Consider the following 14,430-nt stretch of genomic DNA (forward strand, 5'->3'; position numbering starts at 1 on the left):
ATTATATTTTATACGATCGATTTTGAACAAAACTTTTATTGAAACATAAAGAAAAATAAGAAAGTCACAACATATTTAATGCTTTATATAGAATTACATTGTATTACTATAATATCAACGAAAATGGCAAGTGTCAACAATTTATGACAAAATATGAGGTAGTCGTGATAATATATATGTTGTGCTTTAGTTGCTTGTACGTTAATACTCCAAAAAATTATGTGAAGGCGTAGAAAAAAATATGTATTTTATAATGACATACTAAGAACTTTATAAAACACCACATGTTACAAGTCAATAAGATAAAAAGAAAATAAGTTTATAATTAATTATAATAATTAAGAATAAAATATAAAATATGAAATATAAAAAGTATTAACATACTATATAGTTCTCATTAACATGATGAAGTATGATATTGTATGTTTCTCGTCGGAATTCTATTGTAAATATGGGGGCCTTTATGAAATACTTTTACATTATAGGGTGCATAAAAAATTACTCAATAGTTTAGGGGAAGTAAAGCAAACATCATCCATCATTAAATATCATTTTTCTTCTCCTTAATTGTTATCACAAAGTTCCCTCAGTTATCCCCCAAGATGGAAGTCAGTAGAGTATGGTGCGGTCTGGGACTACTAGTGATGACACTGGTGTGGTGTGCATTGAGATTTTTGGATTGGGTGTGGTTCAAACCAAAGAGGATGGAGAAGTTCTTAAGAAAGCAAGGCCTCCAGGGAAGCTCATATAAGTTCTTGTTTGGTGACATTAAAGAGTTGGTGAAGATGGTAAAAGAGGCCAAATCAAAACCGATAAGCCTAAACCACGATATAGTTTCCCGAGTCACGCCCTTCGACTATAAATCAGTCACTGCTTATGGTACACGTTCTGGCTCCTTTTTTCACTTAATGTTTCCCATTAGTCTTTAGTCCTCACATATATACGTATAGTCTTATTTAGATACTTTTTTAATATACGTATAGTCTTATTTAGCTCCTTTATTTTCAGTTTTCTGATGAGGAAAGAAAATCAATATTAGAGACTGTCTTAGTTAGCAGGTTCAACTCATATAGATGATAGGATTAAAGAAATTCTTCATTTTAAAAAATTAACACTTAAAGAATATAGAAGAAGAGTTAACATATCCAGTAGGAATTATATTTTCACCGTAACTAATAGAAATGTAAATACATGGAATAAAATCATGACTGCAGGGGGTTTTATACTAGCCATGGTTGCGTGGTTTCCTCCTGGAGCGGACCGGATGAGAATGAAATACCTATGATATTCATTCTCAGTGGGTTGTTACCCTCAGGTGGATTGAGGGCCGGATGTACCTAACCCAAAATGAAGGGTCTCCTGGTTTCGAATCCGGGTCTCTCGTGTACCTCTGACTTTGGTGCGAAAGCCCAATCAGTTGGTCGTCTAGCCGTTAAAAAAAAAAAAGTACCTGGTGGTTGTGAGAAGAGATGTGACAATTGACAAATGGTGAGAGAAAAAGTTGTGGGCTCATAAAAAGAAAACAAAAAGGATATCTATTTAATAGCTCTGTATGTGTTACGTTAGCGATGGATCGAATTTAATCATATAGCCCTATGTGCCACGTTAGCGATGGATCGAATTTGATTTTGTGAGGTTGGGAATTTTTTAGTGTTGATTGTTAGTGGCTAAATAACTGGAAATAAAAAAAAAATCAGTTTATGTCATATCGGGTAACATAAAAAAGAAAAAGGACAGCCAAACATTTTTGAGAGCCAGTTATCCAACCCAAAAGTAATAATAAAAATAATTTTAATAACCAATAAAAACATAAATCTATAGCTATATCTATGTAACAAATGAAAATATTGAAAACGGTGCTGAGTTTGACCAAATTTTTTTTCGGAGGCGGAAAGTCATGAGACGTAAATATTTTTTCCTATCGCTATATTTCGGATTATATATTCGGGACTAATTCCAGATAAATAGTTTGACCTTTCCCATAATATACACCTAACAAAAAACAATCCATAGGAATGGGTTAAACTACAATTTCACCATACTTCTTTTTCTTAATTGATCATATTCCCCAAATCCTTGGTTCAACCATTATAAGCCCTAATTTTGGAATTATTGAAAAATAATCACAATAGATGCAATGCATAGGTTAATCTCATATTAAATGATACAATTAATGTCTAAAACACTAGAAATGTTCAAAATTTCGATTTAATATTAACCCTAGTTCACAAATTACCCTTCAAGAACCAAACAATAGTGAATGAGAAACAAAAGTAAATGATTACCTTGTTTAAATTCGTGATTAAACTCCTATATCCAGCTCGATTTCTTCCATGTTTCCGTCGAATTTGACGAAGAATAAAAGATTGAAGATTTAAAGGCATCAAGAACCACCAACACAAAACCTTTTTTTTTCTTTTGTTGAAGTCGAAAAACACAGATGGAGTGTCGCTATCCACACATATTGTTCTTTTTTGTTTAAACATCTTTCAATTAAGATAAAAATGAACCCTAAATTTCATTTATATATAAACTAGTTTCAAACTTTATTTTAAACTCACTTCAAGTCTAAAAACAATTATAAAAATTACTAATAGTCCCATTTTCAAGTTTTTTTTTTTTTTTTAACTCAAATCAATACAAAAATGCGTAAAAATTTATTGGACAATAAACTTGGTAGGGGCAAATAATTTTTAAGCCAAATAATTGGCAGGAGCAGATCTATATAATTTTAAAAATCGAAAAACTTACACTATTAATCAAAACATTACCAGGGGCGGCTGCACCTCCTTGCCCTTAAAAGTTGTGCCCCTGTATTTTTTTTTTCATGGATGTTCCTCTCTTCTATTAAATGCTAATTTTAGTTTATATTAATATTAAGAGAATATATACGTAGATATTTAATATCGCTCTTATTATGATAGTTATTATATCATTAACTAAAGAATTAACTAAAGAATACGATATAAAAATTAATTTTGGATAGTTAAAATTTCTATCGTTACTTATCATTTTTAAAAAGTAAATTAGTATTATGGATGGTTATTATATTATTAAATTGTTTTTACATGTTACAAATTCCGCTATTTTAAACAACTAAATTAACTAATCGTTTCAGTTTTAATCTACAAAATTTTTAACTCAAATTTTTGTTTCTTATCAATTAAATTGTTCAATCATCTACAAAATGATTACGTTTTTAGAGCTATTTAGAATCCAATTTAAAATAAACCTTTAAAAAAACCCACAATCATATATTTAAATATTCAAAGATCTAATATTTATTATGGTATTTTTTTATCATATTATTATAATCGAAAATATTTAATTGAGTTGTGTAAACTCAAAAAAACCTTTGTAAAATCCCATTTAAACTCAAGAAAACTTTCTAAAAAAAATAGGAAATGTAATATACATATATTTGAACATTTTTAAAAAAGAAACACAAAAAAACACCGAGTAGTTTTTTCTAAAAAAATGTTACAAATTTTAGGTTACATAATATATATATAGGGTAAATTACTTTTTGAGTCCCTGTGTTTTAGTGGTTTTAACTAGTTGAGTTCAAAAGCAAAAAATTTAACGACCTTAGTCCCTATAAGTATTTTCTTTAACCATTTGAGTCCTTTTGAGTCCAAATTTTAACCTTTTGAGTCCAAATTTTTGGACTCAAATAGTTATAAAATGAAAAAATTGGACTCAAAACGTTATAAAATAAATGACTAGAGACTCAGGGCGTTAAACTTTTTGATTTTGGACTAAGTGGTTAAAACCACTAAAACACAGGGACTCAAAAAGTAATTTACTCATATATATATACATATAATATATATATATACATATATATATACATATATATATACATACATATATATATATATATACATATATATATATATATATATATAGGGAGGGGCTCATGCGAGAACCATCCTTATTGTGAGAACCTTGAGAACCAATGTGAACACAACCTAAAATAGCTAAAAAAACCTAACCCCCCCCCCCAAAAAAAAAAAAAAACCTACCCCCCCCCTAAGCTAAAATGCTAAAAACTAAACTCCAAAAAACCTAAAAAAATAAAAAAAAATCTAAAAATTTTTTTTTGAATTTTTTAATATTTTTTATGTTAAAATCGCTACTTTTAGAAGCCAAAAAAAATTAAAAAAAAATAAAAAAAAAAAATTTTTTTGGCTTCGAAAAGTAGCGATTTGTTTATAAAAAATATTAAAAATTTCAAAAAAAAAATTTTGTGTGATTTTTAGCTATTTTTAGGCATTTTTGGTGTGTTCACATTGGTTCTCGCGGTTCTCACAATAAAAAGTGGTTCTCGCATGATCTTCTCGCTATATATATATATATATATATATATATATATATATATATATATATATATATATAGGGGGCCGCTAGAATGAGAACCACCTCGAGTTGTAAGAACCGTGAGAACTACTTAATCCGGGGCGAGGTGGACCAATTTTTTTTTTTCAAAAACGTAGATGCATGTATTATAAACACATTCGCAAAATTTTTTTTTAAAAAAAATGCCGTGCGTGTAGTCTTTTACACCACAAACTTTTGTGGTGTAAAAAGCTACACGCACGGCATTTTTTTTTAAATTTTTTTTACGAATGTGTTTATAATACATGCATCTACGTTTTTGGAAAAAAAAAATTGGTCCACCTCGCCCCGTACGGTGTGGTTCTCGCGGTTCTTACAACTCGAGGTGGTTCTCATTCTAGCGGTCCCCTATATATATATATATATATATATATATGTCCAAAAAAATGTAACATACAAATTTTCAACATTTTTTAAAAAAAACTAGTAAGCGTTTTTTTCACTTTTTTTTTTCATAAATAGGTCCGTGTACATTTATATCATATTCCCTAATTTTTTTTAGAAAAAAATAAAAATGTTACATAGGGTTTATTTGGGTTTTCTCAACTCACATGTGTTTTCGATTTATCTTTCCCTTATATATATATATATACACATACATACATACATATATATATATATATATGTATGTATGTGTGTATATATATATATATATAGGGTTAGGTTAATGTACAATAGCTCTTTTCGTACAATATGTACGCAATCAACATGCGAAATTGCTTTATATAACAACATGCGATTTCATCAGAAAAACCAACATGCGATTTCCAACATGCTTTTTTATAACATCCGATTTCATAATATCGTACGTATTGTACGTTAAGGGATATTATATTTTACACTTTCACTGTATATATATATATATGTGTGTGTGTGTGTGTGTTTCTTGTAAAAAGAAGCTTTTTCGTAAGAAGTGTAAGAAGACATAGGAAATGACACGTAGACATCATTTTTTGGACTTATGCATGATGTTTTGGATTGTTTTGGCAAGAAAAACACTATAAATAATAATTTAAAACACAATGCAATGTATTATAGGCATGAACTTTAAAACATAACTAAAGCGCACTACTTAATGTTCTTGGCAGGATATTTTAAGTTTTAAGCCTAGAATTCATTGCATTATGTCGTTTGGTGCTTTTCTTACCAAAATAACCAAAAACATCATGCCTAAGTCGAAAATATGTGTGTGCGTGTTATTTTAAACTAGTGTTATATAACTTTTAACCATTTTATCAACTAGAGATAACACACGCACGCATGCATGCACGCGTGTGTCTATGATGGTTAAGAGTTAAATAAAAGTAGTTTAAAATAAGAAAGCAAATCAGTTGAACGTCGTGTGTGTGTGTTATCTCTAGCTGATAAGTGGGTTAAGAGTTAAATAAATGAAGTTTAAAATAAGAAAGCAGATCAGGTGAACGTCACCCTAAATTTAAGTGTAATGAAAAACTAAAATATATAGAGATATTGTTATATTGTATTCCAAATAGTATAAATTTAAATCATATTTAACACTAACCTAGAACAACAATAACTGTACTAATTAAGAAATCTCACAAATAGTAAAGCTACCAGTAGGGCCTTGAGAGGGCGAGATGTAGGCAATTCTTAACTCTTAGTTATAACTAATAAATAAGTAACTAGTAGTACTACGTGTCACAATTATGTGAGCCCAAAATTCCTGTAATCACTTTAGATTTTTTATGCTTATTTTTTCTGTAAGCCCACCTATACACTAAAATAAGTAAGTGGAACTTCTTTTCGCTTGTTTTGTCAAATATTTATTATTTTCTTTATTAATATTTAAAAGAGTAAACTGTTAAATTCGTCCCTGAGGTTTGACTCAAATTGCTAGATCAGTCCAAAATCAAGTTTTGTTACTAAAACAGTCCCTGAGCCTAGTTTCTGTTGCTATTTCAGTCCAATAAATTAACACCGTTAGAACCTCAGTTAATGAATGGGTGAAACTGCTAAATTTGTCCCTGAAGTTTGATTCAAGTTGCTAGATCAGTCCAAAATCAAGTTTTTGAATTTGTTAATTATAAACTTATTTAGGTATATAATTTTTTAGACTTGCATTAATTTTTTGAATTTGTTAATTATAAACTTATTTAGATTATAAACTTATTTAGGTATATAATTTTTCTAGACTTGCATTAATTTTTTGAATTTGTTAATTACAAACTTATTTAGATTATAAACTTATTTAGGTATATAATTTGTTAATTATAACTCAATACTATTTAGATTAAGTGTGATCTTATTTAGATACTTACGTATATAACTACTAAATATTTACAAAGTTATAACAATAATAATACCCAAATACAGTTTATGGCGGGTCCAGTTATATTTATGTTCGTTGAATAAATCATTAATATCACAAGAGGAAAAAAATGGTAAATGACAGGTTCTTAATGCATCAATACTTGTACCAAATGCATTATATATTTTCTTAAATGTCTTAAAATTTAAGATAAATTACAAGTCTACCCTAAATATATAATTTAAATTTGGGTTTAGTTATAAAAATATAAACAGAATGTAGCTCTTTTGGAGAGCGCAATTTTATTTGACCTGTCTTAAACACTGGTTTGACACGACATGTTGTCTGACCTTACCTGAATGATAATATTATTAAATACGAAACCACTTAATTAAGTAGAAAAAATGAATAAAAGAACTTTATAATACAAATATTAAATTAAAATAATTGATAAATACTAAACATTAAATATTACGATTTAAATAAAAATAAATAAAAATTATGTTAATTTCTTAATATTTAAATTTACATATAATGTTTGTATTTTTCATAACTAAATATTGTTTAAATTAACTGTTGTCTTATTTAAATCCTTAAATAAATACTAAATATTTACATGGTAACAACAACAACAATAACAACATCAAAATAAAATCAGTATTTAAGGCTGCGCCGGTTAAATTGCGCTCTTCAAAAAAGCTACATTTATATTTTTAAAACTAATTTTATTTAAATTAAGTATTATCGTATTTAAATACTTAAGTATATAATTAGTAAACATTTAATGATAATAATAATAATAATAATAATAATAATAATAATAATCAAAATAACTAACAAATAATTTTTCTAGAATTGCAAATTATATACCTAAATAAGTTTATAATCTAAATAAGTTTATAATTAACAAATTCAAAAAATTAATGCAAGTCTAGAAAAATTATATACCTAAATAAGTTTATAATTAACAAATTCAAAAAACTTGATTTTGGACTGATCTAGCAACTTGAATCAAACCTCAGGGACGAATTTAGCAGTTTTACCCATTCATTAACAGAGGTTCTAACGGTGTTAATTTATTGGACTGAAATAGCAACAGAAACTAGTCTCAGGGACTGTTTTAGCAACAAAACTTGATTTTGGACTGATCTAGCAATTTGAGTCAAACCTCAGGGGCGAATTTAGCAGTTTACTCTATTTAAAATCTAAATATTTCATTTATTTACTACTTCTTTTATCAAATATTTTCTTTATTTTTTCCACTTATAAATAATTATTTGATGTTTTACTGTAATACACACATTTCTAACAAAGTAATAATCATATAATAAAATACAGTCAAAACTAATAGAAAACACCACCCCTCTTCCCTTCCTTTCATCCAGTGATGTATACAACAAGTCCGCAATTTCCCTTTATTCCCCATTGTCTGTGGCAACAAATGTATGGAAAATCATGGAACTTTAATCCTCATCCCCTGTAGCTACGACCATGTTAAATGTATCCCAAACCCAAAGTGTTCTCGTAGAAACCCTAACCCTTACAAACAAGTCCCTCTCCTCCCTCCCATTTGATCTACTTGATCCTACTCAAAATTGTAGTCGATACCTTTGACTTGTCCTCTCTCTTCTCTCGTTCGATCTCCTTAGCCGGTGCCAAGTATTTATTGACGTCAGTCTCATAATTTCTTAGGATTCGATTGGGACCACTTAGGTCCGCTAATGACACTACAAGAATGTTGAGTAATAGCGGCGACACCAATAGTGGCGATAGGCCATATGTCGCCGCTATTGATCGATCCGGAACACGGTGCCTGAGATTAAACCCTAGCCACTCATTCCTTATCTCGATCCAACGGCTGGGGTTTAACCTAGTTAATAGTGGCGACATGTATTCATCAATAGCGGCAACACCCGTCGCCCCTAAAACCCTAAAAGGCTGCAGATACTAAAAGGCACGTTTCTTCCCTCCTTTCTTACTTTTCCCCCAAATCTCTTCACCTCATTTCTACCTCCTTTCTGCTGCACGACCGGATCGCTCCAATATCGATTATTAAGGTTTGTTTTTGTTAGTTTTTGTTAGATTTCTTCTATAATTGTTGTTATATATGTTATCCCCTTTAATTTTTGTGTTTGTATGTGTGTATGCTAGATAAATCGGACCACCACCGTCACTTTTGCGGCCATACCATTAGCGACGAATTTATTCCATACCATTAGCGACGACTTTATTCCGCGACATATGTCGCCCCTATTGGGTTATATCAATAGTGGCGACATGAAGCAATAGCGGCGACACCAGAACCTTTATCGTCCAATATTTACCGACAACCATTTAGTGGCGACATAACAATAGCGGCGCAGATCATGGTCCTTAGCGGCGACATTTGTTGCTGCTATTACCCCGTTTTCTTGTAGTGTGAGCCACGTATACCATAATTTTCCCATAATATAAAAGTATATTTTGATTGTTAATATTCAGATAACGGGGAAGAATCCACTAAAAATGAGTTTTACCATTTTGTTTTCTAAAAAAACACAACACATAAAAATCTAGCACAAATAATCTAGTACAAAAAAATATGGAACAAAAAAATCTAGTAAAAAATCCAATACAAAAATCTAGCCCAAAAAATCCAGCACGAAAAATCTAGTACTAATATTCAACACAAATAATTAAGCACGAAAATGTTATACAACGTAGAAATACAACACAATGTTTTGTGTTTTTTAGCTGTCATATTTTATATAGAAATAGGGTACTCAAATTAAAGATAAAATAATACTCGATTTTATAGTGAAATTTAAAAAAAAAATCCTATAAAAAGTTGCGAACTTTTAAAAAATGGAGGGAAATATGCATTAACGTTGTATGTGAAGAGAGAAAGTCAACAAATAGCCTATTACAAAATTACCCTAACACCCCTTTTTTCCTTACATTTTCATGTCATTGATTTAAAAAATGAAAAGGTTACGATCCATTCTTATCCCACTTATACAAAATTAACTTTTTATTTGATGCTACCCTTTAGATAATAGGGAAAAGATCAAATAGGAAGTTAATTTTCGCTAGGAAGGATAGGAAGCCATATGATTATGACATGTGGCAAATTTTAAAATAAAGAGAGGGTATTTTAGTCAATCTCATCATTTCTTCTTCCTTCTTCTCCCCAGTTACTTCAAAACCCACCATTTTCAAAACCCACCATCTCCATCCTTTTCTTCACTTACTATCTCCATAATCACTATATTATAGTGTGATTTTCGTCATCAATCAATGGTTCAACCACCCGATCAACTTGTTCTTCAGCTTTTTTCGAAGAAAACCCAGTTTAATTTCATTCAAAATCTCGTTTTTTCTGGTGATTTTGAAGATAATCACTTGATTTGTTCGATTCAATCGCTGATAAGTGTTCATGTAAGAAATTCTTTAATTTCATTTTCACGAGCGGGGTTTTTATTTAGTAATTGCGTTTTACGATCTTGGCGGGGGTCGGGGGGCGGCAGCCCCTGGTAGCGGGGTCCCAGGGGCGGCAGCCCCTGGCGGGGTCCAACCCTGGCTGGGGTTGAGCTGTACTAAAAACGCATCAGAAAAATTAATTTTCCCGAAATTGGCTCATTTTGAAGACAGTAATTCGTAGACAATTCAGACAGTTCACAGACAATTCAAAACAGTTCACAAACAGTTTTATGTGCCCATTGCGTTTTAGAAATAAGAGAGTTTTATGTGTTTTCTGGCTATTGCGTTTTAGAAAAAACACATTTTTAAGTATCTTTAGTCATTGCGTTTTAGGTAAAACACATTTTTGAAGTGTTTTTAGTCATTGCGTTTTAGGTAAAAACACATTTTAGGTGTTTTCAGTCCATTGCGTTTTACAGAGAACACTTTCTTTTGTTTTTTTAGGTCATTGCGTTTTAGAAATGAGACATTTTTAAGTGTTTTCTGGCATTGCGTTTTACAAATAAAACATTTCTTTGTGTTTTCTGGCCATTGCGTTTTACAAATAAGACATTTCTTTGTGTTTTTTGTGCATCGCGTTTTAGGTAAAACACTTTTTTATGTGTTTTCAGTCCATTGCGTTTTAGAAATAAGACATTTCTTTGTGTTTTTGGTGCATTGCGTTTTAGAAAAATGTCATTTTTTAGGTTTTTTCAGTCCATTGCGTTTTACATAACTGGTGGTTTTCTATTGCGTTTTATAGAACTGTGTTTAATTTTTTTTTTAAATATAGCAATAGTATACTCGTTTTAAAGATAAAAAAACGCTCGTTTTTTTGGTGCAATTTTTATAAAAAAAATAATGTCGTATGAAAGAGTTATTAACGTTTAAAAAATGGGGGGGAATTGGAGGAGAGAGAAACTATTGGCTTGGATTGACTAGAATGCCCTTGAACAAACTCACGCGCCTCTTTTCTCCCTTTCAATTTCCCTGATTTAATTTTATCCTTGATTAACTTAATGGATGGTCAAGATCACTTCCTAGTCTTCCTAGCCAAATAAACTTCCTGTTGTATCTCCACCCTTAGATAATAATCGGTTTATAATTCTTTTGAAAATTGTTAAACAAGCAAACTGAAAATGGAAGCTGTTAAGGAAAAAATATTTTTTGAAGACAACTATATGTAAATACAAGTTAATGTGTGTGGTGCTTAAGACGTAGCTTGCCCGCTAAACCTGAAGGTAAAGCATTTAATTAATGCATTTCAACACTAATTACAAATATATCTTGCATCCGAATAAGAAAATAAAATCAAAGTGTTTGCTTGCTAAAATTCTAATTGAATAATTTTGAAATTTGTTCAAATGACAGATATATATAGTTTTTGCTTAATGTATAGGCAAAACCTGCTTCACATGGTTGGGGCCTAGACCTGTAGTGCATATAACTGAACCGGCTATGATAAAAGAGATCTTGGCAAATAACTATCAATTTCAAAAGCCAAGAGGAGGAAACCCTTTCATAAAGTTGCTAGCAACAGGTCTCGCAGATGCTGAATGTGATCGATGGAGCAAACACAGAAAAATAATCAATCCTGCTTTTCATGTTGAGAAGCTCAAGGTTTGTTCTTATTGTCTTATATCTTTCAACTACAACAAGAAAGCTTAGATTAATCACTAGATAATAATAAGTTTTGTTGATAGCATATGGTGCCTGCATTTTATACGTGTTGCACTGAGATGATTAACAAATGGGAAGATATGTTAAGGAGGGAAAGCTCGTGCGAATTTGATATTTGGCCTTACCTTCAAACATTCTCCAGTGATGTAATTTCACGTACTGCATTTGGTAGTAGTTTTGAAGAAGGCAAAAGAATATTTGAGATACAACTAGAACAAGCGGAGTTGGTTATACAGGCTATACAATCAATATACATTCCTGGATCAATGTGAGTATCACAACATAACTTTGTTACAATATATTTTCACTTCTTACCGATATTACTTTATATTCTTTTGTTGAAAAGATGATAATTTGTTAATTTGATGTTGTGTTCTTAATATTTTGATATGAGTGTTATTTTGGAATTAAACACAATTTTTCAGATTTTTACCAACAAAAAGAAATAAGAAGATGAAAGAAAATGCCCATGAAGTGAAGGCTTTAATAAGGAGTATCATCGACAAACGGGTCATTGCAATCAAAGAAGGAGAAAGTAATAATGAAGACTTGTTGGGCATACTACTGGATTCCAGTTATAAGGCAATTAAACAGCACGGGAACAACAATTCAGGATTAAGTATTGATGAAATCATCGAAGAGTGTAAGCTTTTCTACTTTGCAGGACAAGAGACCACAGGAAATTTGCTTGTTTGGACAATGGTGTTGTTGGCTCAAAACACAGATTGGCAAGACAAGGCTAGAGATGAAATTTCACTAGTCTTTGGGGAGAAAAAACCTGATATCGATGGGTTGAATCGTTTAAAAATCGTAAGTCTTATATATTGTGATTCATTTTTTAGCATTAATTACCATCTTAGGATATTTCAATTTTTTTGTTAAGAATATTTTAATTGTTATGTTTTACAGGTTAATATGATTTTTAACGAGGTTCTTAGACTTTACCCTCCAGTGGTATCATTACTACGCATGATACATCAAGAAACAAAAGTAGGCGACATAACATTACCTCCTGGATCTATGATACAGTTGCATAATATGCTTGTACACCATGACCGTGATATATGGGGTGACGATGTCAAGGAATTCAAGCCTGAAAGATTTTACGATGGCGTGTCAAAGCTTACCAAGGGTCAAGCATCATACTTTCCTTTTGGTGGGGGTCCTCGTATATGTATTGGACTAAATTTTGCTATGTTGGAAGCAAAAATGGCACTCACAATGATTTTGCAGCATTTTCGCTTTGATATCTCACCATCCTATTCACATGCCCCACACAGTGTCGTCACTCTTCAACCTCAGTTTGGGGCTCATTTGATCTTACGTAAACTTTAAAAATGATATTTACAAAATGCATATATTTGTATTTTGCTTGGTTTATGCTACACTAATAATACAGTAAGTTGTCACCTTATGAAAAACTTTGTTTATATTAGAACAAAGTTTCTAGGTTTAGCAGTTTTACTTTTTAAATGGTATGCTGTTAATAAATTGTATGAGATTGCAAGTGTGAAAAACACTGACTTCGTTAGAACCAATTTTGAACTCCTCTTGTAGCCTTAAAACCTATGAAAGTGTCAAACTTGATTGATTTAGGTATCTAAGGATATTACCAAAGCTGGAGCGCGCGGGGTAGGTTGTATGGGGTTTGAAGGTGCGCCTGGGGATAATCAACTGTTGCTCGTTTTAGAGTAGAGGTGCGGACTCTGTATGCGAGTAGTAAATGACGGTTTTAAATGGAATATGTGGGTGCCAAAAAAAGTCTTATATTTTATTTGGAAGTTGTCAATGGGGTGTATTGCAAAAAAAATGCTTTAGTACCCAGGGATCTCGGTTTCGGATTTGAGATGCTGATCTGTGGGTATGGAGAGGAGACAAAAGACCATTTGGTGGCTGAATGTGTGTTGGTAAAAGCTCTGTGGTGGCATCTTTGTGTTTGGACTAAAATTCGAATCATGACTCAGGTCTCATCGTTTTCGGATCTAGTGGGGTATATTCAAAAGCTAAAGGGGTCTATAAAATGGAAGAACGTGTTGGAGACTATGGTGTATGGTGCGGTGTGGAGAATTTGGAAGGCTCGTAACGATAGAGTGTTTGAAGGCATCCCGTTTTCGGTTCTGCAAGTGGTGGATGCGATAAAAGAAGTTACGTTTATATAGCTTAAGAACAGAGCGGCTTTTGGTGACTTAGTTTGGGAGAGATGGTGCGACTTTAATGTTAGAGATATTGTTATGTTTAACTAACTAGGCTAAATAATAGATAATACAACAACCCATACTAGATAAGGGATACATCAACACGAGGGAAAGAAATTAAAATAATATTCAATAAATTAGGTGTCGCCATTTTACATTGTTAATATTAGTATATTACCCCGCAAGATGAACGCTCAATTTGTAAGTCCAATCTTGGATATAAGAAGATGAAAACGAGGTCTGACTAGTGGTTATTGGTACATTCCTCAAAAGTAGTGACACACCCTCCCTCAGGAGTCTCATATAAGGCAATGAGGGTTGTATAGGAGTTGAGTGCATTAATTATGTCAGAAAAAGTAAAGTTATACACCCCTCATTGCCCTATGAGTGGTATATTAGAAAGGTGGTAGTTGGAGCATTAAACCCTATACGCCTCTCATTGCTTTATAT

The 14,430-nt window shown here is 31.3% G+C and overlaps 2 protein-coding genes across 2 annotated transcripts; both read left to right on the forward strand.

The window, feature by feature from the left end:
* Positions 1 to 420: 420 nt before the first annotated feature.
* Positions 421 to 13,284, forward strand: LOC110894727 (cytochrome P450 CYP72A219). The gene is made up of 5 exons (XM_022141959.2): positions 421 to 879; positions 11,505 to 11,725; positions 11,809 to 12,053; positions 12,211 to 12,595; positions 12,695 to 13,284. Exons 1-5 carry the CDS (start codon positions 603 to 605, stop codon positions 13,118 to 13,120), a joined length of 1,554 nt encoding a protein of 517 aa, XP_021997651.1. The 5' UTR covers positions 421 to 602; the 3' UTR covers positions 13,121 to 13,284.
* A 237-nt stretch (positions 13,285 to 13,521) lies between these two features.
* Positions 13,522 to 13,944, forward strand: LOC110892761. Its single transcript, XM_022139911.1, has one exon. It carries the CDS (start codon positions 13,522 to 13,524, stop codon positions 13,942 to 13,944), a length of 423 nt encoding a protein of 140 aa, XP_021995603.1.
* Positions 13,945 to 14,430: the final 486 nt, after the last annotated feature.

Source organism: Helianthus annuus, chromosome 12, assembly GCF_002127325.2.
Source record: "Helianthus annuus cultivar XRQ/B chromosome 12, HanXRQr2.0-SUNRISE, whole genome shotgun sequence".
In the NCBI taxonomy this organism is placed as follows: Eukaryota; Viridiplantae; Streptophyta; class Magnoliopsida; order Asterales; family Asteraceae; genus Helianthus; species Helianthus annuus.